Genomic DNA, 27,921 nt, shown 5'->3' with positions numbered 1-27,921 from the left:
TATGCAGCAGTTTATAATACTTTCTAGAACAGAGATCTTTGTTTCTTTGAGTTCAGTGAACTGTCAGGTATTATTGTAGTGGCATATACATAAGCAAGAATAAAAGTGTTTAGCACAAAATAATATATAAATTATGTCAGACAATTGGAAAATCATATACATTTATTCATATTTTAAAATAACCCAGGCAAAATTTTGCAAGTACATAGAAGCACATTCTCCAAATGGGAGCAAAAACTAAGTAGCATATAGCAAGAAAACACATGGCAGAACATCTAAAATAAGTATAAATAGTATGAAAGTTTTCTAAGTCTACAGTGGTATCTACTATGAATAAACTTGTCAGCATTACAAAAAGGTAACCAAAGAATACATGTAATAAATAGCGAAACATGAACTTTCTAAGTAAGTTTATGTTAGCAGCATACAGATAGTAGCAACTGTCTAAGAAAGGAACTAGAAGAATGCTTGTACACTGTATATACATGCACATATGCACACATATACAGATACAACTGGAAGGCCACAAGAACAAAAATACTCTGGGAAAACGATGAAATATAAAAACAATGCATGCATTAGCAAGCATCCAGCATGTTCATGGTAAAATCACATCCACAAGTGGAATCACAGTTAACTCTTCATCAAACTAAGCACTTTCTATGCTGTACCCATGCTGGATTACTCTGTCCTATACCACATTCCTGATTTACAGAGCACATTTGGATGCTAATCTCAGGAGTTGCAAGCCCTTGATTCCCATGATCTGACAGGAGGAATCAGATCTCAGATTTGAAAGAAAAATACCTATGCAAAAAAAATACCCATGCAAAGCCTGAGGGGTTGGGGCGGAAACAACAAAGGGCTTCTATTTAGCCAAAAGATGGGCTAACAGGAACTTCATTTTCCTGTGGGGCAGTCCAGTATAGAGGTTTCACTTAAAAACTTTAGTTTGCATAATGGAGTGGTTCTGACGGTGTGAACTAGATTCCTTTTGGATGAAACTAAAAGTTGTGCTCCAATCACTAGTGGCATTTAGCCCTTGGGACCAAACTAGAGACTGTGCATGGTGCGGAGATCAGGTCCTTAGCACCAACAGTTTCAGGCTACAGATCTGATCCAGCTGAGCTAATTCCTCACTAATGTAGACACAGGCTTAAGAAATATACAGAATAAACATGAATCAACAAGTACTATAACCTATGTTTACCATGTAAGAGATTAGTCTTATGTGTTCTTACTTGCCACTATCTGGAAAAGACTTTCCCTACAGACACGCTTTGTGATGGCAGATGTGTGTGCATAAGGAAGGGATAGATGAACAGCCAGAAGAGCAGTGAGCACACAATGTTTTTTTCTCCGGTCACCCTCAGAAATACTATTTTCAGCAGCAACGATATGAAAAAACTACAGGCATCTTACCCAATCATCTACATGTGCAATTCCTGTTAAAAACATACTCCCATAAATATGAAAAATTTGTGATCGCTGCCCTGCCAACATCTTGACACTATCCGCGTCAATAATGTCATTCCCGATGTTACACTCAGATGTGAGGTTTCTTGTAACAGAACACAGACTTGTGACTGTGAGCACTAGAGTAGGTTCACAAAAGCAAGTTTAAATATTTCTGGTATTCTCATGAAAAATGTCAAATTTAGTAAATATTTCCTAACTGGTTTCAACAATTTATTTGCTGCCAGCTACTAATGGCACTTACAGAGCTCCACCAAAGTGCTCTCAGCAACACATGATATGAGAGAAAGAAAAAGCACTACTTCCGCTGCTTAAACTAAGTTTACACACAACTTACATTATTTATTATAGTGCGAGAATAAAATGTGTAACATGCTATCATGCATAATACATGGCAAGAACATGCATTAGTTGAAGTTTACAGTCTCTTTATGGCCCGTAAATCAGACCAGCAGTGGCAGATGCTGACAGCTGCATATCTTGAGGAATTCCCAGAAAGAGGAGCAAGCAATGCAAAAAAGACGTGAAATCAGCTGTTTAAGACACCCGTAAAATGGTGACTCTGAGAGTTAATCTTACAAACAGTAACAAAACCCAGTGATAACTTTCCCACCGCATTCAAAGAAACTGAGTTCAGCACCCGAGGTGAGACTGTGCCCCAAGCAAGATCGTGCTGCTGACTTGAGGGAGCATCCCTGCTCTGACACCCATCACTCCTCACCCCCAAGTCAGCATCCCCACTCCCTTGGCCCCACAGAAGGGGAGGACGAGGCAGACACTGTGCAGCTCAGAGGCTGCATAAGGCAGCTGGAGAACACACTTCAGCCAATGGGGCTGGAAAGGGCCCAAAGCTGCGGCGGAGGGGGGAGCCTACGATAGCTGGGGGAGCAGGCCCAGGCATGCCATGCAGATTATTATGGCTTCCACAGAAGCCCTGTCTTTCAATGGGGAGAGACCCTGTCTTTCTCCCTCAGCCCCTTTCTGGAGGGTTTGCCTAGGGGACTCCAATCCAGAACAGACACATGAGACTTCTGTAGATTATGCAATACAAGGTTTACAAAAAGCTTGCTTTTCTCTGTGTCATTAGCTATACATCACAGCAACAGCCAGAAAAATATATATGAATCTGGTGGTTAGCTATTTACCATATCATTCTTCACTTCCCCCATGATTAAGTCACATTCCTCTGCATCCTCTCAGGAAAGAAGTAACAGAATGAGACACATCTGCTGAAAATGAAACACTTTCTCCTCAAAAGAACTATGCCTAGTCAGGAAAAACGGGCCTTTTTTAGTAAAGACATGACTCTCTGTTGTACGCAGTACATCACAATGCCCACAGACAGCTCCTGTGTGATCCTTTGGCACTAACACAGAGTTTCACTCTTGTGGGTACCCTAAGATTCATCATAAACAAACCCCAGTCTTGCTTGAGCACAACTAAAGACATATGCTATTTCTGAGATACATGCAGAAAAAAAAAGTCAGCAAAATATAAGCATCAGTATGTAAAGAGCTTCTAATTTTCTACTTACTAAGGGCACCATCCAGTTATAATTCATGAGTGATTACTTATTTAATTCTTGCTTACCTGGACATGTCCTCTGGTTGAGCATCTGTGCTCTGCTGCCAGCAATCTTTGTGTGGGGTCCTACTTTTGTCCAGCCCACGAGCAGGTGAATAAAGACCATCTGCATCGGCCCTCTAAGCGCTGGATGGGCTCCTCTTTATTAGCTATGCAATGCATTATGTGCATATGGTACTTCTCAGACAAAACACTGCTTACCTTAGTACCCAGGATTGCATAGATTTTACTGGGATGGGTGCTGTATTCATGAACTTGCCAAAGTGATTCCCATTAGTTTTGAACTGAGTCCTCAGAGATTCCTAAATCAGTGAGTCTTCAGATAATTTGTGTCAGGCTGACTTCTTCATCCCTGGTGTTGTTTATATAGAAATCTTTAACACCACAGAATTCGCCTCTACTTTTTCCTGTAAAGGGCATGCTTTCCCATTGCTGGTAATTCCTACCGGAGAGAGTAGGACAATAGTTCTACACAGGAACAAAGGCATTTGAAGAAAGAGAATACTTTGGAAAAGTATTTCCAGGAGAGATCAATGGGTACTCCTCTCCTAAAGCACTTTAGGGGCATTTTTTAGAAGTTGGAACACCATCTGCTCCTAAGCAGAACTCTTCCTCAGTCCTTCCCGCTTACTGATGTAACTGATACGAGCAGTCTGCAGATGGAGCCTCCCAGCCCAGATGGAAAGGGAATTTGGCTGGATACATAGACTACTTTTTTCTTTCTGTGAAGAGGCCTTGGTATAAGCAGAGGGCCGTGATCTGGACATCTAGTGGGGATGACAAGGTTGGGATAACGTCTGCTGTGTCTGTTTGGAAAAACAAAACCCAATCTTTTATGTTATTCAGTTAATTACCTGTGAATTAATAATTAGCCAGTCAATTTTTTTTTTTCTTTGGAAAATTTCTGCTCCTATTTAAAACTTTTTTTGCTATAAAAAAAATTAAATCCGAAGGTAATGCAACATAAAACATAAAGTGTATTAAAATTTAATCGTTTATTAAAACCAAGCCTACAGTAAGCCAAACAATAAATGCCTTTTTTTCCCCTTCAAAAAATGTATTTTAAAAAACTAACTAAATTATAAAAGGAAACATTTGGTGACTACTTAGCTGACTGATGGCAAAAAAAAAGCCAAGTTATTTGTGAATATTCCTCTATTAGCAGCAATGTGAAGATCTATTTTGAAAACCTCAGGTAAACTCCCTGCTTGTTTTATACACATGAGTAGTTGATTAAAATAGGACTGCTTGAATGAATAAGCAATTAGGATCTGATTACGTTCAGGTAAACTGTAGTTTATTCTTTATTTTAAAGTATTAATAAATGATTCTCAGCTGATGTCTTAACTGATCTCAGAAGGTGAATCATCAAGGTCTCTTACTACACAGCCAAGTAGTGAGATTCTTTCTTCAGTACCACAATGCTGATTTTTAACAGATTTCGACAAAGTCATTTCTTTGTAGAATCATCTTTAACACAGCGGTCACAGTTCCTTACTCATATAATAAAAATCATGCAAATATGTGTTTAGTTTATGCTAAAGACAGGCTCATTTAAATAAGGGAACTGATGTTCATTTACTCTAGTGTGAATGAAGCCTGCTGCAATGTTTCTAAAAGTGGATCTGCTCCTACTGCAAATCCAAGTAGAGAGCAACACTTCTACTTCGCTCTGTGACAACTGCACTCTAATGATGTTCTCAATTTTGCTGTACATTTAGCTGTTCTTAGAGCTGTATTTTTCTTAGCTAGCCTTTGCGTGAGATATTGTTTCATACAGCATGCAAGCACTCTGCAAGGAGCTTCAGTATGAAGCACATATTTTACAACAGATTTATGGCGATTTGGCAAGTCTTAATTATCTTAAAAACTTTCTTGGGCTTATAAACTGCCTTGCATGTGAACACAACTCAGGCAGAATCCTTATGCTGTGCTTCTTGGGGAGAAAGACTATGCTTCATGAGGACAGTTCTCATGTAAGTCTGTCCAGCCCAACTGCACTTCCATGTGCAGCACTTTCATAGTAACTTTCTATTAACCCAAAGACCTTCTAAATACAAGTTCAATTTGACTGATGTTTTCCTTTTCAGCTCCTCTTCCCACAAGGGAGTATAGGTTTTCCCAGGCTGCCCTGTGCAATATGTGTGGAACATTCTCCCTAGTTCTGCATGACCTGCATTCTTCAAATCCTGCATTACAATTTTTTTATTAGCTTTCCATCTATCCAGCCATCCATCTGAACTGAAAAGATGCATATGCATATAGCAATAAATCTAGCTCACTGTCTTTTGCTACTACAACTCTTCATCCATCCATGACCCTTCCCCCTCTTGATTTCATCCCATGCTATATTAGCCTACAATTGATTTTAAACTCCAGGGACAAGAAGCAGCCACTTTGAATTATTTGTATATTACAGCATTGCCTGTGGCCTTCAGACACTTTGGGCACCTCTTCTGCAAGGCATTATATAAATACATTGCAAATGAGAATACCCGTCTCAAGAGCTTACAAGAAAATCAGTCAAGGCAGGGAGTAGGAAAATATTATTGTTCTCCTCTTCCAAACAGGAAGGTGAGACAGCAAGTCACGCAGGAAGTCTGGGACAGAGCCTGTATTTGAATACAGATGTTTATCCAGGATCATAATCATGGCCCATGCCTTTGTCTGACAACCAGCATGAACACTTACAGCACTAAAGTAAGCAGTGAAAGCTGAGCTATATTAAAAATAAAATCAGAAAGCTGCATTTACAGTAGAAAATAGAAGGGGCAAGAGAGATGATACCCTGGCATCACCTACCAACAGGAACAAGAAACCAATTATCAGGAGGAGAACACTAGTGAAGAGATTTCCTCCCCATCCTAAGAGTTGCAGCTGCTGATGAGAGAATATATATGCCATGAACATATAAAATATAGATTTATATATACAAATATACAATAGGAAATAGTCAGTATACAAATACTTACATGTAAAAATAGCTTTTTACTTTCCCCTTCTCATGATTTACAAAAGCATACAAAGTTTCCTGTTGGTTAATGTTTAAGTAGTGTGAGTAAACCCTGTGTCTCATGTTCCACACATAATTCTTTCAAGTGTTCACAGTATTGGCTATTACAGTGTTGAATCTGACATTCCAGATGTTAAAATATTCGTAGGACACATGCTAAACTTAAAGCATTAATTTAAATACAGTTTAAATAAAACTCACATGTGTAGCTGAATTATGGTCATATTACAAATGAGTCTGCTGCAGTTGAAAACTTTCCATGAGAGTAAGCTTGGAAATACATATTTCAACTAGAGATGAGTATATTTTAAAATTCTTGAACTGCCTCTTGATGTGCAGATAATACTGCGAAGTGATGAGTTCTTTCAACTCCATCTGAAGCAACGCAAGCTGAGAGAACTCAGTATTACAAATTATCCTCAGTAGGAAAGCAGATGCACAGAACAATTCGCCATCAGATCCAGACACGCTGTCACTTTCTTCAAATACCCAACAGACAAGAATAAATGACAGGTACCATTGTTTTTGTGTTAAGAATAAATGCTTTGTAGCATTCTTCATCAGGAAAGTGCTTTATGGACTTAAATTAATCCTCACGACTCCCTTGTGAGGTAGATAGATACTATGCCCATTTTCAAAGATGGAGAAACTGGAGATTTAAAATAAATTACGGTGGCTGCATGGAAAATACTGTCAAAATACTGGTATTTGGATGTTGGAGCAACTCAAAGGCACAACTGGAGTAAATGGAGATGTTCATGAGACAACTTTACACTAACCAGCTTGGGTACTGACAGCAGGCTTAGTACAAAAGCCAAAGGTTCAGCATAGGCTGCAAAACAGTCTTTGCTAAGTGCTATGCTGCGAGAGCTAAACTGTGGGACAACAGCCTCAAAAAGTACAAACACATCATCCAAGACGGTGCAGCCTGACCAGGGTGGAAGGAAGCTGCATTTCAGTAGTTATGAATTAATCAGGAGCCTTGTGTAAATAATATCTTCTCATGCGAGAGTTGTGTACAGTTCAAGAACCATGTTTAGCTCATCTCTAGTTTTACCATATATGCAAGTGCTCACATGTATCAATGTATTCAGGCATTTTTTTTAAATTTACTCACTCATAGACCTTGGAGGTCTATATTTTTCCTCATATTTCTTTTGTGGAAAATTTCTACTAATACCACAAATGGAACTAGTGCTGCAGTACTGCTAATGAGCTACAAATACTAATTTTAATTAACTAAGGTGATGGACAAGTTTTAAAGGACCACCATGTTCTCTGCATGCACCTGTATATACAGGAAATCTCATCTGTCTTTAACTGCTACTGCCTTGAAGTAAAATCCAGTTAAAGTATAAAGTGCATTGTGTGGAGTAAAACCCTAAGAAATAACAAACAATGTGTCTGCCTTCCACAGATTGATTAATTTTGCTTAACAGCTGAACCATCACCCTCTTTGTCTTCTAGTTTTCAGTTTAGTGTTACCTAGGCTGAGAAAGGCCAGCCAGATGTAAGCAAAATTATTGTAAACTGAGACATTTTTGTAATATGCTGTTAAAGGAGAGTTAAGAAAACCTGTATCAAGACAATGTCCAGTTGGGGTGTGTAAATATTATTGTGTGCTTCTTGGCCCATTTAGCAAATACTTTCTTTTCTGTGATAAACCTATGGCCTCCATATGGAGCATTTTCATGCAGAAAGTATTCTTCACACTCATCTCTTCCTGGCTCATAATAGTGGTAGGGAACTTTACGAAAGCCTTCTGACCTAGGGAAAAAAAGATACACTTAAGTATTATTTCCAATAAAAACATTAATATATACTGCACTTGAATTCACTGAAATCCTTTCCATGCTTCAGCACCTGAGCTTCTTTGCTAAATTGTATAAGGGCTTTCATTACAGCATAATTTATAGGAATTTTCCTATAGAAAATGAAGCTACATGTATCTCTCAAAATACACTAATCTTATCAGTCAGCAAGAAGCTGATGGGCTGGCTCTTATGGGTACTGCACATTTTGTTTAACCTGAGAGAACTCAGTCCATAAGGCTCCATCCCTAAGCAAAGTCTTTTGATTGGATAGTCGTAGCTCTTGAAACTGGTTCTTAAACTGGCTGAATAAGGCAGTTATAAGAATAATATACATTATAAGCAGGTAATGCAGTCAGAATAGCAGCTTTAAGGAAACCCATCCTTCTTTGCTGCCAACAGACTGAAGTGCTATCATCCTATTTACTGGTTTTACATCAGGGCTATGCAATGCCAGCTTGGCTGAACTCTGTGAGGACAACTTTAGTCCTGTCACCCCTCATCTCAGGGCGCCTACTGTGTTTTCATAAACAAAGAACAACATATGTTCGTTCCATCTGGATGACTCACTCAATCAGCAAGTTCTAAAAAGTCAGCCTCTAATGTTAAGATACCCTAATTAAACAGCTGTGACTCAAATTCCTTTTTTTTGGTTTTTTTTAGGGTCTGCCAGGAATGAGTCCCACACTGGAGTAACACAGGATATGGAGTGAGGGTCTGCACAAAGACTTTACTCTAGGAGCTGAGGACCCACTGGAGTGGTTACATGCAAGACCTGAACCAGCCTAGGTACAGAAGAATAGATTTGTACTAGTATCATAAATTGTTTATGACATTTCCTGCTTTTCTGAATGAGGAATAATTTCATTTTATATTTTGCTACCATATACTGTAGATTAAAGCATTTAACTTGGACTTTTAAAAATTGTGTTTAGAGTTATACTTCTGACAGTAGGATTAATCCATTGTCACTGTAAGGTCACTAACAGTGGTTGGTTGGAATTTATGCCAGTTTACTGTGATAAAGCTTGCAGGACTTGTTTTATTATCTAATTAGAAACCCCCTACTACTCAAAACAAGCCATATATAACCTAGAAAGTTCAAGCAGGTTGCTCAATGATGGTGAAATGTAATTTCAGGTAACTATACTGCGCTAATCAGTTTCTTTCACTTCCAGGTGTATTTGGTATTCAGAGAACTAATATATTAGTATTTCCCCTATAGATTTGTTTTAGCAGTAGAAGTAAGTACATTTTGTCAGAAGAGTACGGACATACTTTGTTTCCAGCTAATTCAGAAACTGCAGAAGATCTTTGATTAAAAGCAGTTCCTTATGACATCTGATGTTAAATTTTGTAAATTTTTTTATTTTATCAACAGAAAATGCCATATCAGGACTAAATATGCTGACAATAGTGTCACATCAATGCAAAACACTGAGAAATGACTGCCTGATCCATTTTTTGGATTTATGATATTAAAATCAATTGTGAAATTTTGACAAGACATCAGAATTGTAGATGCATGAAAATAATTTCCTGTGATCTTACTTGCAGTAGGTGTCATTTATCATCCCATAGACGTGAATTCCATAGCAGGCATCCATAGCCAAAATTAAGGTAAACCAACCCGTACTGAGATATGAGCCTGACTGGACTCTGTAAAAATACAGCATACACAAAACAAATTGCAATGAGAAATTATCAACACTTTATCAAAGAAATATAATCTATTACCTGGGACAAAAGGCATTAAGCAACTTGACAATCTGTCAAAACCATACAATTATTTTGAATTATTTATAGATATGCTCTCATTCTTGCCAGCTTGGGGCCTCAAGCTATTGTCCACAGAAAAAATACCATGTTAAATATCTGAAGTCAAACAAGGCATCTCCCATAACACAGAAAATAATTTATTTTTACATCCGAAAGATAGCAATTAGTAGAGTATGTAAAATGAGATAAAGTTCACCAAATAGCAAACTACTACTGGCAGAGTCTGTGCTATTTGCATGTGAGTATGCACCATCCTTTTCCACAAGCAAAATCTTAATCTGCAGTGGGCTATCCTCAGCTTGAATATTCACACAGTAATGAAACTTCTAAGGACATTTTGGTAGAAAACCATCTAATAGAAGGCTTTGAAAAACAAATTTCTGTGCATATCCCTTTATGTAAGTTTGTGTTATCATTCTTTAAGCAGAGAGAAACATAGCAGAGAGAAATACACAAGAGGACAGTGCCCAGATTGATAACATTTGCTCAAATAACTAGTTGCAGTAAATCAGTCCAAAAGTATTACCTGCATGTGTCGGAACAAATGATATGTGTAAGGACTTGGCTTACGCATTGGCTATGTGAGCAAAGGTATGCATTGTTAATTGCAGACCAGATCCTGTTCACTCTACACACACCAGTGTTACCAATGGGGGACTCAACAGAGCTACCCATATAACCTGGGCAAGCAAGCCTTATTGCTTTAAAACCTCGTAAGTAATAAGAACACACTTAGCCCTCACTGCTTACAAACTGGTTGAAGTCCAGCTTTGTGCATGTATTGCTTTCAGTTTGACTGAAATCAATGACAATAATTGCCTTAATTATAAATAACTTGTCCAATTTCCAAAGGAATATATCACAGAAGTCATAAAACCATCTTAATAGAGCCCCAACTTTGTCTCAGTTTGAGAGAGTTGGATATTGGTGAGAGGAGGGGATAATTTAGCTTTATGCCACATCTTTTAGCTCTTAGCTTTTGGGTACAGCAGGGAGCAGTCTGTTCTCCATCATAAGTTAAAGTAGCCTAAGGTTTGCACACAATTAAGTTTTGCTGCAAAAGAACTCCCAAGTAGGCCTATGTGCGAATCAGTTATCCCCATCAACAAAATCTTCTGAAAACATTTTCATCCTGGGGTAGGAATAAAGCTTTCATGTGGAAAAAAAATATCATATAGCAACTTATCCAGCCTATAAAACCCAACTTTCCTGTGAGACAGAAGAACCAACCTCATGTGTTTCTTCCTGGTTCAGAGCAAGAACATACTATGGTCTCCTGCCTCCCAGGTAAATCTGCCAATCAGTGTCTTTTGGCTCAGATTATGTGTTACTTCCTTGCTCTTTCTTGTTGAAGTTTGACTAAATACTAATTAAGATGATGGGTGAAAAAGTAGTTGTACAACCTTTATAATGACATTTACCTGACACATACAGGGCTGAGATTCAAATTCCTTCTCTGATGAATACCTTTTATTATGGATAGTGGAAAAGCTCCAAGAGCTTTACATTCCTAAAGAAACTCCAGTACACTCCAGTTTAAACAAATCTTATTTTTTTTAGTGAAAAACAACTACCTCAAGTCCCAGAGAGTTTTATTGTACTCAAGAACATTCAAAGTAGTTTGGGCTACATCTTCTCTTCCTTGCCCATGTCTATCATCCTTCATGGGTTAGCAGGTGTGAACTTCTATCCCTACCTTTCCTGAAACATCCTTTTCCTTGGGGAAACTCCTAAGTATCTGTTTAGCTGCTTTTGTAAAGGACCATTCTGGAAACAATAAATAAAGGGTTAACTTAGCACTGAAGAATGACAAGTGGGAACAAAAGGCAGGGTGTCAAATACCTGTGTTTCATTAGGTGGACACCAACTATAATCGTGCTTCTTTACTTGACACCTTTATAGCCACGAAACTGTACATCTGTTTATCTGTCCTGTTAGGATCTTCATTTCTTCAAAGAGAATGTTCTGCTACTGTCTAGCAAAGAGAATTCCCAATCCAATTCATGTTATTTCAGAGCAACATTCTGCCATGATAAAAAGCTGCATTGCTTCTAACTTGCTTTCTGCTCTTGTACCAGAAGAACACTAGCCTTGAGCTTTTAAAGCCATTTAGAATCATAATAACCATTTATAAGAACACTATGAAGATCAGGACCCTTCCAATAATGGAGCTTTATTGGAGAGTACTATATTGACAGTAGCATCTGAAATTTGCTATACTCAGGAGGAAAAAGGAATTTTAAAAAAGAATTAATCAATATTTCATGTCTTGTTTTAACACCATTGGACCTTAGTCCTCTCATCTATATACTGCACTGGCAGGATAAATAAAAACAGCAGAGTGAGTTCCCAGATACCTTCCCTGGGAGATGAAGTACATGACAGAATACAGATTATATACTTTAAAACAAAGCACTTCTATTTCTCCCATTTTTTCCTCTGAAGATACATAGGGATACAAGGGAATATACTTAAGCAGTGGGGATTCTGGATGATTTGGTAACACCTTAGAATTCAATCTGACACCGTAAACATACTTTCAACATTCTAATGAAAGCAATATTAGAAATGTGAAAGCAATTTTAGCTGTCCCTAAAAAGTCATAAATCTCTGAATACCTTTTAAAATATCATCCCATAAAACCGTAGTGCAAAGCAATGTCTCAGCCCTTGCTATTATGTTAACACCATGCACTCAATTTCTTTCTCTACAGGAGAGTTTTACGTGTTTTTTGGCCAGGGCTTTTTGAGACTCATTAGAAAGAGTTCCTCTTGTTACTGTAATTGCATTCAAATTTCAAATTTTACACACTGAAAATAACAGAATCCTCCATTTATGTGTCACATAAGGCTATGTTACTGCACAAATCTGAGGGAAGGAGGACATTAATCCCAAAATAGGGAAAACAGGCGTTTGTTAAACATCATCCATAGAACTACTATAGGCAAATCTATTGTGATATATGTGTGTGCAGCAAATCCAAAATTATTCCCTATGGCTCACAGTGACTTTTTCTTATACTCTAAAATTAATGGGGCACCAGATCTAGGCAGGAAATTGTCTCAACAGCTCAGGAGAAAATAATGCACTATTTTTCAAAAAATGCATTTAAAAAGAAGATGGTTTTGCTTTCAAGACATGATTTACAGCTGGATGCAGCAATAAAAAGGCAATGCTCACAAAAAGTTACTTTGTCTGTTTATCTTGAAAATGAAAGCTTATTTTGCATACATCCTACATTATTAGGATTCTTAAATAAATGTTAGTTATTTGGATGTAATTCATTCTGCTAAATACCATCCCGCATTTCAGAAAAGTACATAGGCATATGCTTAACATTAAACACATGAAAAGACCAATGGAATCAACTGAATTAAGATGCTTGAAACAAAGTATATGCTTGCCTATCTTACTCTTAGTGAAGGTTTAAGTACTTAAAATGTCATTATTTCATCTCAGAATATAAAAGTAAGCTTCAAGATTAATAGTTATTTGCAAGTTTCAAGTCTCAAAAACATAGAATTTGCATTTTTAGTAATGCTTTCCATAAACTCCAGGAGAAACAACTGACTATAGTTTCTCACAACACCTTAAAAAGGAGACTTGCCTTCTATATTTTAGAAGGGAATGGTAAAAAACATGTTTAGGTTTGCTAGAACTGTAATGTGTGATACATAAAGCTTTAATTAAAAATTAATTAAAAATAAAAGCAATTAGGGTTCTTTAGCCTTAGCTTTCCAATATTCTACAAAAAGCATAAGAAATTGATATAAAGAAGATGGAACAGAGAGTGCCCCATAAAAATGTTGGCAATTGAAATTCATCTTCTTTGACATCTATAACCATGCTTTGATGTAGGCTAAATGAAGGAAAAACTAGTTCCTTCTCTCATCAGGGGAAAATGGAGGAGCATCAAATATTTTCTTAATGATCAAGGGGAGGTGAGTTCAAACTGGGTAAAAGTTTTGTTGTCACTTGAGTTCTGATTTTGCCATAGAATTCCAGGAAGTTATTTTCTTTGTTCAATTGTTCCAGGATTTTTTATGTGCACAATCAATTCTAGCTCTATGGTTCAATGGACTGTAATTTCCAGTGGGGACTTTAGTGGTAAAAAAATAAAAATGAAAAAAAAAAAGTTTGTTAAGGCAGAGATGATCTGTAGACAAGCAATTTCATGTCAATCTGATTGCAGAAAATAATTTAGAAGTCTATTTTTTAATTCTTTACTGAGAGAAATTAGAGAGCACAGAAGGTCAATTAAGAGTGTTAATTAAGATGAAAAAGAAAGAAATTTAGGACTTCAAGAAGCTATTAAGTAACAGAGAGCTTCCCAAAAGCATTAACTAGACACTTTTCCTTTTTTGCTTCAATTCAAAATATTGCAGTAAAATAAAATTCAACAATGACAGATTGAAATGACAAGATTCTCCAGGCCAATTAATTGAGAAAAAAAATTATCTTTTCATAAAGGCTATTTATAGACTGTAATCCTCAGATGACCCTCCTACCAAACTACTGAATCATCAGCAGCTTTATTTGCAGCAGCTTGTCAGGCCCCTTGATTATTAAATAAGTATAAATAAAGGTATTGGTCTAAACAAACTAAGACACCTGTAATCCATAGAGTGGAGGCTTCATAATGTGAGATGTCCTTCCAACACGCTAAAAGATTTGCAAAAATGATTCAAAATAAAAAAAAATATTTTCAAGAACTGTGTCAAGATTAGCTTAGACTGTGTTCAGGTAGACATGTCTCTGGTACTTATTTGTATCTGCAGTGCATCAAGAGACCGTTAATCTTCTGGGAGGGGTTCAGTATACTTCTGGTTTTGCCTGGCTCTCTGCCACTCGCCCTGTGTCAGCCTTGTCTGTGACTGAGCCTCAGAAATGAGGGTAGAAGGCACATGTCCCTTGTGCTCCCTTGTTAAAGACAACCAGCTCTTTTTTTCCCTGGGTTACTGTAGGATTTTGCATTGGTGAATAACGGTATGTTTCCTTACAACTAAAAATATAGAAAATTTATCTACCAGCACAAACTGGTGATCCATTACTTAATTCTATGCTAACCAAATTAATGCTACCATTGTACTTATGTTGACTGAGATTTCGCTTTTTTTCTGTGGAAGCACCTCTGAATATAGCTGCTGAACAGCTCTTCTTCTTTGCCAAATTAAATACCCATATTCCCCAAGTCACAAGTTTGGTCTATGCCTTCCTCTTTATATCAAAAGTAGACTTGTAAATGATAGATTAGAATCAGCTGACAGAAAAATGCCTCCACCTCTGAGAGAATGGCAAGGCTCATTTTCCTAGCACCTCTCCTTTGAGGAGCACATATACTTCTCATGCCGGAAAGCTGTTTTCTTGAGAGGAAAACAAGGAAGTACATTTGGTACAGGAGAAGGGTAAGACTCTAAATGCTGAAGAGTATTAGCACTAGCCTAGATTTAATTCTGTTTTCTGTAAGACTCGGTGCTTTGTTGCTAATAATTTCATTATATACTTTCTGCAGAAAAAATAGCACAAGAAGAGCAATGAAGATGCAAGCACAGAGAATTGATTTCACCTGGTAAAAATGGTTGCTATTTCTGCATTATAAAGATACCTGTTAGGCAGTTGTTTGTCATAATTATTAATTCTTTTGTACGCGTGTGCATGCATGCATGTGCTTGCTTTGCATTCTGTAATGATGCAGGACATCTAATAATAAACACGCATGCCCCTCTAGCAGTGAGCAGCCTGTCTCACACATTCAAAAGCCCACACGGTGCTTCAGGTCATTCTGAAAAGTGAAACATTTATATATGGACAGATGTTTTATTATCCATCATGTATGGTTTTATGCAAAGCTTAAACAAGTGGAATGCATTATGAAGAGCACAGACCACATTCCAGATTCAGACAGTGGCTGTGCCCAGCAAGATGTACCTGGGAATGGAGAAGTGATGCACTCCTGCCAGCCCAAACTCTCGGTAGATCATCCTTACTGTGAACCTGAAAATAACCTGCAGTCAGGTGGCATACTGTCCAATTAATCTCCAGAAATATAGGTTTTCTATCTATATTAATACTGCACCAATGGAACACAGAGCACAAGAGTCCGTTTCAGTTGAATTTGCTACAAACCCGCAGTAAAGGCTACTCCTAGGTCACAAACTAGCTCATGAGAATGTCCCCTCACAATCTGATTGAAAAAGAGATGTAACAATTAATAAATCATATGTCCAAATGGCCTTGGAAAAAAGACAGGAAGGACACTTCTGAATGATCACAAAAGGGAACAGAGAAATGATGGCTTTGTATTTAACTGCATCTAATTTAAAAAAAACCCAAACAACTATTTGACTTACTATTTACAATTTTTGGCAAGACAGGCAAAAACAATATTAGAAATAAGGAAGAATCTGTTACTGCAATTACTGAAATCCATGCGGCATCTGCTTGGGTATGTAATTTATGCATATAGTTCCAATCTCTGTGTTGTGTACATATTTTTTTATTTCTTTCCTCTCTTTCTCTGCTCTATTCAATATACGCATGGAAACCTGAAACAAACTGGGGGCGGGGGGGGAAGCAGCTTAAAGAAATTGACTTCTACTGCCTAGGCTTCTTATTTCTGATTCCTTGACCTGACTTTGATGCATCTCAGCTCAGTCGTGAACTCAGGCAACAAGAGAAGGAAGTTATTTCATCCAGGCAGAGAGGGCTCCTTCAGATGCCTGTGCTGCTGAGCTCAGAGAAGAAAAGGAGAATTCCTGTTTATCAAGAGTAATCATAGAGGTCCAGCTTGCTGCAAAGCTCACAGAAAAGAAGCAAGACTAAAGAATTATAATTGTAAACCCTGCCTTCCAGCTGATATGTATATATATATATGTATTATTTTGAGGTGATTCTCATGCAGGAAGACCTGTGCTAATCTTTTAAAGTTGAATGGCATCCCCCATAGAGAACAAGAGTTGCTAGCTAAATTTCTTGCAGCTGTTGGGCTTCTGCAGCTCGCACTGACTCTTCAGATACAAATTGTGCTCTTGGTGCAGACTGTTTACAGAACAGTAAATCCCAATCCCAATCTTTCTTTTCCCCCACTCTCTTCTCTAATCCTCCTATTTCCAGAAATACATATTTTCTTGATTTCTCTTGAATCAAGAAGGCTTTATTTCCCTTTCTTAAGTACAAACTGTGGTCTAAGGCATAGCCCACCCTATTGCATGTGCTCAAGTTGTTAGTAAAAGATGCCTTTTGTAAGTGCCCTGGTTGCAGTTGCCACCTGGGATGTGAAGTCAAGCAGTTTATGCATGATTACCAATAACCTTGACCCACTGGAGGTGTATTGTGCAGAAAGAGAAGTGTATGGCTCCACACATCTCCATTTGCACTTGGATTACATTGATGAGAAAAGGGATGTTTAAATCAGAAGAGGATCCACAGAAGTGTGGACCATTACAACCATGTAATTGTGTTTGGAACAAAAGCAAACTAAATTCAGATAAGCAGATTCGAGGGCTAAGCTGTTGGCATCTTTAGGCAGCCATTTTTCTCTTCAAAAATCACCTGAGTAAACTTCACTCCACCCTTTAGGAAGACTGAGTTTATCAGGAAATGCAACTCTTCTGGTCTATGCCAGCATAGCACTTGCTCCACAGTACAATTACTTACGCTTGCAGTGGTTGAAGCAATGGGAGGTAATGCCAAATCTCCTTTCCCTGGACAGTACTCAGGCCAGCAAGTTAGTTGTGGCACCATGGTGTACTCCTGTTCCCACTGTTCTCCACTCTCCATTGGCCTATGCTAGGTCAAAGACTTACTGCAGTCCCTGATGGCTGTGACAAAGGGAGTGACAGCAGAAACCTTGACACAGGTTTCATGACTTGTGCCACAGGCCTCTGTAGGGCAGCTTTATGTGCTCTCCTCTTCACCAGCAGCTGCATCCAGTTTGCTGAGAGCTGGTTCAACATTTTCCCACAGCATGAAAGGGAGTAGAGAAGGATTTAGATTTTCATCCTTTGTAACCAAAAATGAATCAAAACTCCAAAGTGTGCCAAGTGGAAGAAAAAAAGACAGCAGTGACTTTTTCCTGCATCTAGATTTAAATCAATACTTGCTGTCTTGGGTCTGCACATTTTTCTCCAGGGAGGATGTAAACTAAACAGAGCTGCAGTTAATCCGGGATCCCCGAAGAGAATTAATGAAGCTGGCTTTCCCACCCTTTTCTTTTGGTATTAAAGGGCACTTACTACTCCTAGCTGCATATTTTAGTGAAATCTGTTGTAGGTGAATACAGAAGAAATTTCTTGATTAGCTCTTACCTTGTCAAGACAAGATACTGAAGGGAGTTCATCTAACCTTGGCTGAAAGAAGCTTAAATTTTTCATAAAAACATTTTCTATTAGTTGGGGCTTTTTTATGTTTAAAGCAAAAAATATGAGACTACTTTCTAAAGGTGCACATTGTACGTCTGTGACGTTGGGATGTGAGCAGAGGCTTTTATAAAGGTATTTTGTTTTACTGCTATGGTGGAAATGAAAGAACAGCTAGCACGAGACTGTACCCTAACTCTGTTCATTTGAGTGGGGAGAACACTGCACCAGATACTCAGCTGATAGAAACCACACTGATGTACATCAGCTGATATCCTTTTAAATTTTCTACAATCTGCAGTCATTGCATTAGCTCAATCACTACTTCTTTATGTTAACGTGGAAGGGAAGGCAGCATTACATTTTTCTCCCTACACTTCACATTTATCCGAGAACTTTGCTTTTCACCAGGATGGAGGCTCATCCAAAAAAAAGCTTATGGAGGCCCAGCCATAATATTAATGGGAAGTTTCATTTCTGAAAGGAAAATATTCACTAAAAAAAAAGAACTCAAACCCCACAGATAAGGCCTTCATCGGTGCATATCCCTCTATCAACAGCTTGCCTCTCCCCAGCTGTGGTATTCATAAGGGTGTTTCCAGGTATTCTAAAATTAATTCCTAATTTGTTGGTAAATTACTCACTGATTATTTATGTTACAGTAGCACTGCAAATCCTCACTGTGCAAGGCACTATACACCCACTTGTGACAGTCCTTGACCCAAAGAGCTTAACTGTCAAATAATCAAGAGAAACAGATTCTTTGGAGAATGTACATATCCTTATCCCTAGTTCTCACAGGGAACTGATGCATACTGAAATTTCCTCCCTTACATTTAAGGCATGTATATAAGTAGTAATTTAACATGCGTGCAAAAGCCTCTCCACCAAATATAGCAGGTAGAATGGAATAAAATAAATGCAAGACCTTCTAGTACTGTTCCATAGAAACTTGCTACAATACCACATTGTGTTATAAAGCCACATTCTCTGAAATTGAATCCGGAGCCACAATGCTCATCTCTATACTGCCTATTTGCACAAACCAAAAGTTCATTTTAGATTATGGAACATCAATATTTTTAGCAAAAATGAAATCTTAAATCCAGACAAATTATTCTGATGTGGAAAAAAGGAGGTAAAAATAGAACTTGCGTGGGTCTGAATTTTAATTCAAATGCAAGAGGCCATAATGTAACCCATCAGTCAAGCTTTGAAGATGAACTGCTAATTAACACAGATGTTGCCTTCCCTTTTACTACTGTAACTTTCTCCAGATTAACTTTTCCTTAAAGTAAAAAAGGAACAAAAAATTTCTCTTTCCTTTTCTTTTTTTGACATACAATTTAATGAAACACACACACATACGTAGGTATCATATTACTGTTTAGTATCAATATTATGGTCTTGCTTATTCTCTATATTCCATCCAAGTGTCTCTAGTCTTTCACTGCTTTCTTAAGTAACTCACCTCTGTCCAACTATCTAGAAAGAAGCCAACAATCCTAGTCCCTGAGCTATTGAAACTTCCCCTACCTTCTCCATTGCTCTGTTTACATAGTAGCTGGCTTTCTGATGGGCACCTCTCGTGATGCACATTGTGGACAGAAGACGTTGAGGTCTAATTAAAGCCCCACTTGAAATATAGCATCCCAAATCCTCAGGACACACAAGATTAGCTTTTCTCTTTCCCCTTCTGTTCACCAAAAGCCACTACATTTATGCAGCAGGGTCTTCTGAAGGCCAGATGCCTGCAGCCACTGACACAAATATTTACACTGAAGGCAGCATCTTGATTGCAGACAGACATATTCGGTGGAACAGACAAAGAATGGTGTATTTTTTTCTCTCAGATGGCAGCCTTTAGAAAAAAGCATGATACAGCAAACAATTTAGAAAAGCAGAAGACTGCCACAGAGAAGCTCATAGGAAGAGGAACTATGGATCAGAGTAGATTCCCTTCTAGCCCACTGCACAGTTCCTTCAACACTGGACAATTTCAGACTGTTTTCTTCTCATATGCATTGAACAGACTGCAGAAGGGTAATTGTACAAATGGAAGCTGGGAGAAAAATCTCCATACTTATTAGAATGGCAGTGAAATGCTCTAGAAGAGAATTTTTATGGCTTCCCTGCTATCAGCTGAAGTAGCAAGTTAGTTAATTTTCTGAGTCTTTCACAATCCAGCTTTTTGAGAACAGTAAACTCAAGAATTGTCAGACTAATCATCTAGCCACCTCACTGTCAGTGTAAGCTAATGCCTAGTTATCAAGTATGGTGAAGAAATCACTTAGCTTCAGGGATTTGATATTTCCAGTGAATGAAAGTTATTAGAACACATTCATGAAGCAGGACAGCAGTCCTTTGCTTTATAAATAAATGCTCTGATTTCTCCTCCACATATTATATTGCTCTTAGTGACATCATCTTTTCAGTGATTCCCAGTATCAGCTAGTTAAGACTTGGATATGTTGCCAATGAAACTCTGCAGGCAAGCAGCTCTTTAGAAGGCCACACACCTGACAGCATACATCAGAGGAGGCTGTTGCTGCTCCCTAGGCATCAAAGTTCAGGACATCACAGTTAACTGAATTCTTATCTATAAGATTTGCATAACAAACATTAAAACAAGCTAATTCATTACAACTAGAAACTACAGCCCACTTGTTACAATGCAGATGACTCAAGACTACATATTTTTGGCACCAAATTGTAAAATTTAAAACTGCCAAAAATCTGTTACATACTTACATTATGGAGAACCTCAGGTAACACTAGTAGCTACACTGCTGGAAGGAATACCAGATTAAAAATTAAGAGTTCAGTCACACACAATACTAGAGATAGCGTCACAGTTAGCTTTACAAAACAACATCATTCTTTTAGAGGCTTTTTCTTTGCCTCTTCATGCTATTTGCCTGATAAGCCCTTGCCAACAAAGACATTATACTAATTACAATTAGTTATACAAAGTGTGGGACAACTGAAATGATTTATTGATTTTTCCTCACAAAATAAACCTTATTTTGAATTCCAAATATACAGTAAGAAAAATAAAGCAGAAGCCCCAGGTGGCATGTTTACTCCAGACATGTATGAATGTGAATATACTTATAGAGACACTCAATCCATTTAAAACTTTAATCTTACAGTAGTTGTTTGGAAAAATCAGTGCAGAGTAGGTTTTATGCAATTAAATTCCTTTTCCCCAGAGAAGAGACATTTAAGGTACAAAGCCAAGAGCTGAGCTGTTGTCAAAAAAAATTAGAACTAAGAGGATCTTCCAAAAATAGTTTAAAAAAAAAAGTGTCCAGGCCAACAAATAAAAGTATGCACGTTTGTCATGCAATATTAATGTGGCACTGACTAAGTTTGCATTTGATATAATCTATTATCTACATGCAATCTGAAGAGATGAAAGAATATGAAGCTGTGTTAAATATCTTTCTGTGTTAAATATCCATCTGTGGTAACTACCACTTCATATCTAGGCATGGAAATAATGAAGGAATCTTTTTGCTTCAGTTCTTTGGGAACTCATTCTAAGCATTTCTACAAGACCTTCCTTTGTCCTCCATCCTGCAACATCACGAATGCTCCTCAAATCATACTGAGAATTTGCTCATCCTGTGAATAACCCCAGTGTTCAAATGTACTTCCATGAAGGATGTGCATGGACTGAGAGTCTGAGCAGAATACAGCGCTTGATCCTTCATGGGGACCCTCCTCACAAGTCTGTATCTTAAATTCCTTTGAAGTTCCAAAAAAATACCTAGACTTACTGAAAAATGAATAGCTGATCCAGTTTTATGTTCTCCCTCTTTTTATATGCCCCTCCTCTCTCTTTTTATATGCCCCATCTCCAGAGCTCCAACTCACTCAAGCACTTAGATATAAACCTTCCATAATACAGACAATGAATATATACAAGTAAATAGGCTTAGGTGCAACAGCCACACTCACAAACCAGCAGGTTTACTGCCTGATCTCTACAGTGCCTTTTGCCACCACACTAGCCATTTTGTCCTCAGTCTTGACAAGAGAAGGCATAGCACTTAGGCAAAATACGTTTCTTCTCTTTTTTCTAGTCTGCAAGTCAGCATTATCTGATTAAGTCTACTTCCTACGGCTTGTTCAGTCTCGCTTATCAGACACACTGGAAAATATTTCCAATAATAAGCCACCAGAAATCTGCCTTCATATCTGGTGTCAGGCTACATATAACAGAAATCTTTTCATTTTAGTTTTAAAGTATTGCTTCATTCAACAAGCCGACTGCTGGCTGACACACAATCTAACCTAAAGGCTATGGATCAGCAGGTAAATGCAGAAATTCCATTAGTTTTCAGACCTGAGGTTTACGCCTTTCATTTCAAATGAAATCAAAATCCTACACATGAATAGGTAAGCACAGAGTAAAGATCCTTTCTTAAAACCATCCATTACCTATTACATGAGTGCAAGGAAGAAAGCAGTTTCTGCATCTTGTAGATACTGAATATCTTGTGTTCAATGACTCTGGCAAGGATGGTAAATAGCAGACATAAAAGAGATCCTTTCTGAGGAAAAATTAAAACCATGACAAACATTATATTAGGCAACGTGAAATCCTACAAACATACAAAGACAGGCACATTCAGATATGTTTGGTATTAACAAAACCTCTCCAAGCTTGTGTAAACTGGACTTCCTTACCTAAATCTGAATTTAAAAGTCATAGGCAAACTTGTCTATGCTTTAGAGGTTTTGGAAAGTATCCTCATTTAGCACCAGAGGAAGGAAACAGTGCAAAAGTGCATATTACAAAGTATGCAGAATATGTAATAAAATATTTCTTTTTCCAAACTGAGAGAAAAACCATCGACAAAGAGAGATTTCATTCTTTTGTTCCTTCTATAAGTGTACATACTTTTGATATGTAATCAGATTTCCTACCCAGCTTTATATATAAATACAAGATATTTATGAATGATTGACACCTGACTTCATTTTAGCATTTGCTCTAAAGAGAAATGTTCACTGGAAATTCTCAGAGCACATGCGTCAGCATTTTGACACAGTATACAGACTGAATCCCCAAATTAATAGCAGTGAGCATAATTCACTTCTGGTGTGGTCAGGCAGAACTTCACTGATGTCACTGGAACCACTTCTGCCAGAGCTGAATTTCTCTGTCAGTATATTGGTATATTGTCTGGTATACAGGTATAATTGGTATATTGTCTGGTATACAGGCAGAAGTACCTTTTGGAGATAAGTCCCCCTAATATGGGGCCCACCCTAAACCTGTGGAAAGAACACATCTAGATTCTAGCTTTGTGGCTCAGAGATTTCTTTATTATATACACAGTTCCGGTAATTATGCCACACACTGTTTTCCTTCAAAACAGTGGATGATGATTGTCTTAGAGCAAGAAAATCAATTGTGATTACCTAATCACAATTATGATCACACTAATAGTGTTTCTTTGCTGCGTGTCTCATTCTGTGCTTTCAGTTAAGGAAATTGTTCCATGGTTTTGCTATTTATCCAGGAAAAAATACAAAAGAAAAAAATGACTTTTTCTTCTTTGAAAAATTAGCTGTAATATTTGTCTTTGGAGTACGGCATTAAACAGTAAAGAAGCTACTCAGCTTGTTGGGCTCTCTCTTTCTCATTATACAAGCCTACACATATCTTTCATTTGTATTTTTTGTTTATTTATATTTAATCTGTATTTTCCTCTGGCAATAGGTTTGATAGCCTCTTGTTCATTTTGCGCTGATGCTATCTTATAGCTTGATGATTACAAGTGAGTTCGTATTCTTTATCATAGCTCTCAGCTATTACAATATTCAGTCCTCATGTATGGATTTCCCATACATTTACTCCAAGAGAGGTACAGTTGTAGCTGTTACACAAAACTGAGAAGAAACAGAAGTCTACACAGTGTGAGATTTCACCTTGGGTGTTCAGTCGGATCAAGAAATGTTATGCCAGCTGGCTTAGAGTAAAAGCAAATGGAAACCTCAAGATGCAATGTCCAGGTCCAGCTCTCAGTGAAGTCCAATGAGCCGATTAAATCACAGCTTACAAAGGAAGAAAAAATAGCCATGATCATTCTGTTTTATCTCACAGAAGATGATAATAGAAATGCTGGTTTATCTTTCCCTTCTGACAGGTATATGCCAGTACTTCTGATTCTGCATAAGAACTTCTGACAAGGAAACAGTGCTCTGTACTCTCCAGTCAAAGGCTGACCTAAATGGTGCTTCAAAATTAACATTCTGTTGGGATATACTAAAATCAGGGCCACAGAAAGCTAATATAAAATATAGCATCTGAGCTGGCACCATTGCTATGTAGTACCTTTGTAGTACCTTTCATCCCAAAAGGTTCTTGGTAGACTACACACACATGGACAAATGCAGCCACTTGTGGGGGAACGTGGAAGGTGTTTAACAGCATGGCAATGATAAAGGACAATTTAGGAGGCAGATGAAGAACCATGTATCAGGTAAACTCCCCACAGCACGGGAGATGCTTGTTCAATGCTGGCAAGAGAGGAATACTGATATGGAACAGTTTCCTAATACATTCTTCAGTTACCTTGGAAATCGCTCATCTAAGCATTGACTGGATCTGACTACATTTAACTTGTTTGATCTGATGAGATCAGGTTTTATGGCTGCAAGTTTGTGATAAGAAGCCAGTGTTAGAAATAAACTGCAGATCTCAGAAAAGCAAAGCAAGAAAACCCATACCCTAAACCATTCATATAGAAATTATTCAATATAAACAGGTAATTTCTTCTTGAACTGCTCATATAATAGTCTATATCCATCTATCATTATGAAAACTACATGGATACACAGATTATTACCATATGAAACAATGCAGACATCTTACGTCTCCTCATAGGTTTACTAGCATTGCTCAGGGCTTTGCTATTTTAGAGTAATGTCATTATCCTTTATCTTTATGCTGTGTAGTATTGTCCTCCATTGTGCAGTATTCATTATTACACACTTTGTTATGCACTACCTCTGCAGATGTATATAACATGCACAGATTAAGCTAACTGATTTACTGATACCATAGACATACATTGCACTTAGATCTATCACAGGTGTTCCTTATGCTTACAAGACGAAGCAAATGAGTTATCTTTCATATACTAGAGGATCACTCTTTGTAAATGTTGAATGATTTTAGTGGTGACATCCTGACTTTGTTTTCCTTCAATTTGCTCCTAAGAGGTTGTAAGAAATAAAAATTTACTAGTAGGGGGAAGGAATATAAATTGAACTATTTTATGAAGACCATTCCTTAAAATGACTCAGACAATAAATTTCAGCAATTGTTCAAGAGCAAAAGCTTTTGTAAGTACCTGAGAACAACAATACAGGTGGAGGAGGAAAAGAGAACATCTTCAACTGAGATCATTCAAGTTTGCCATTTACTTGTACAAGCATAACCAGAGAGCTGCTCTTCAAATAGGGAACTGTCACTTCTCCTCTGGGCCTTGAGTGATGCTTTGCTCTTGTTTTACCTTTGTATTTTTATTTGGTTTCTTTAAGTGCATGCAAAGAATTAGTTTGAAATGATGCTTGTTTTCACACACTGTGGAATGAGTTGCCCAATTCTAACTTGCAAACTATGATGTAGACTAGACAGCCTCTATAACATTTAAACAGAGTTTATAGAGGCTGTAAGAAGCAGCTGGAGTGGAAGTGTTTTGTACGGAGCAGTGTTTGAAAAGATGCTAGATATTATCTCCCTCAGTCCTCAAATACCACAGTAAATGAACACATAAGACAAACCTCATTTCTCCCAGAAAGGGGTTCTTTAACTTACTTTCCTAGAGATTTCTGGAGTTTCCCTTTAAGAAGAGAGTCTGGGATGAAGCCATAATGGATACAAAATTATCTCCTCTAGGTAACTTATTTCACTAGTGCACAAATTGCATGAAATGCAATTCTGTATTGCATGAATGCATGAAAATTAACCATGGGAAAAATGCATTTCACTGAAATACACATTGCCAACATGCTCCTTTCTAAGGATTTTAATACTGCAAGTAAACGAGACCTCACAGTGTTATGCAAGGTATGCAAGGACAAATATTACCAACAAGCAGAAAAGCTAAGACTTGGGTGAACAAAGCTAGGTCTATACAGCTCAGTTAAATCTATGCTGAGCTTATGTACCATCCTCACTCATGCTCAGCAGCCTGTCAGACACTGCCTGAATCGAGCTGTGTGGTAGATGATGTTACTGCTCCAACTGTTTGTCACCACCAAACAACTGGAGGTTACTGATCCCACAGTTCTGGCAGCACATGATGCAGGTCTCTAACCTGCTTCAAGCAAAATAACCAGACTAGACCAACTCACATACATTGGAAGCACAACAGCAGATAGCTGACTTTGCACTGGACAGTTAGGAAGTGTCTGTGTCTCAAAGCAGTTCAGCCAGGAATATGTATCTTGACCTTCCGGGAGTGTGCATTCATGAGCCTTGATAGAGCAGCTTCCTAGAATTTTCTGTTAATAGGAAATTGGGAAAATAAACGCATCTGAGGAGAGCAAAATATCTGATATTTTGATTACGGACAAGTAAATAGCTTCCAAAAATCTTTGTGCCTATAAAGGCAATTATTGGAACCACATCTTTTTCAAGCCTGGGTTGAAGCACGCCTAGTATCCGCATACAAAGATCATTGTTGTAATGGTAATTGCTTTGTCACTCTAGGAGTCCACTCCAGGAGCCTGAGTAGCAGACATAGCTATGATTAAATATAATTCAATTCACCTCTTTTTATCTTTTACCTGGCACCACATTCTTATTTACCTGAAAAGTGGTTATAAACCCCCACAATTCAAATATTACACAATGCAACAGAATATTGCCAACTTGAGACAAGACCACTAGTAAAGCACTCCTCCCTAAGCAAATAAAGGTGAGAGCTTTTCAGTACTTAGGTGCTTAACTTTGTTCAAAAATAATCATGAGGAGAGGCAGAAAAGATATTTGACAGAGTGGTTAGGTGGAGGCTTACATTGCTATGGATTTTTATTCAGTAGCAGCAGGTAGAAGATGAGTTCAATGCACCTTCTAGAAAATTACCTATCCTTTTCTTTCCTCCTATTTGTTAAAAAAAGAAAAGTTTCAATCCAAATTATTTTTTTCCAAAATGCCACAAAAATGAAGGTGTAAAATTATTTATGTTCTTTGTGATCTCTTTTGGGTTTTGGTCTGACATTACACTGTACTGTGCTCATATCCAAATGACTGTGGATAGAGGGCCTCAGCTGCCCAAGTGCTAAGAATGAGCATTTGCACAAAGTTGTACTGAATTATTAAGCTGCCTTCACATTTTGGAGTGCTCCAAAATTAATAGCAATCTTTCAGTTTCTGTTCAAAGTACTTCCTGAAAGCAAAATGAACTAAGTTATGAGCACACCTGTAAGGTAAGCAGGCATTCTGACTTATTAACTGAAGCACACAGAAGCTATGTGAGATATCCAAACGGCTTGCTCTTGCTCCCATTGAAACCACCAGCAGTACTCTCATTGTCTTCAGAGTCATAGGATCAAGCCCAGTGTAAGCAGCAAACCGACAAAAGATAAATCTAATTCTCAATCAATTGCATCAACAATGCATAGTAGACTATAGGGCAATAGGAAGACAATGTGCTTGGCCAACACAAGTCGCACAAAGCAACAGCTAATACGGCATATCCCACAAGGGGTATGCAGGCATTTGCAACATGACTACCTGTACACAATTCGTCCCAGCAGTTCTTCAATGTCTCCCTCACAGGTGGGCAATGTGCCAGTTATCATGCAATTGTGATGGAAAAGCAATTGGAAGCCCATTTAAAAAGTGAAAATCCCTGTCTGCTTCTGCCCCTGAATC

The 27,921-nt window shown here is 37.8% G+C and overlaps 1 protein-coding gene across 5 annotated transcripts in view; it reads right to left on the bottom strand.

Annotated features, from left to right (window-relative positions):
- Window positions 1–93: 93 nt before the first annotated feature.
- The window catches only part of ST6GALNAC3 (ST6 N-acetylgalactosaminide alpha-2,6-sialyltransferase 3), a 232,201-nt gene continuing 204,373 nt past the window's right edge, over window positions 94–27,921 (bottom strand). For 3 of the 5 annotated variants that reach the window (XM_072868749.1, XM_072868751.1, XM_072868752.1), the window contains exons 5-6: window positions 9,436–9,543; window positions 94–7,840 (exon numbers count right to left, since the gene is read on the bottom strand). In XM_072868749.1, the coding sequence (XP_072724850.1) occupies window positions 7,654–7,840; window positions 9,436–9,543 (295 nt within the window). In that variant the 3' untranslated portion in view covers window positions 94–7,653. Of the gene's footprint in view, window positions 7,841–9,435; window positions 9,544–11,359; window positions 11,431–27,921 lie in introns of all 5 variants that reach the window. The other 2 variants (XR_012043561.1, XM_072868753.1) reach the window with 2 other exon arrangements.

This window comes from Ciconia boyciana, chromosome 7, assembly GCF_034638445.1.
Source record: "Ciconia boyciana chromosome 7, ASM3463844v1, whole genome shotgun sequence".
Taxonomy (NCBI): Eukaryota; Metazoa; Chordata; class Aves; order Ciconiiformes; family Ciconiidae; genus Ciconia; species Ciconia boyciana.
Note: the sequence above shows the minus strand (reverse complement) of the source record. Positions and strands in the feature narration are given on the sequence as shown.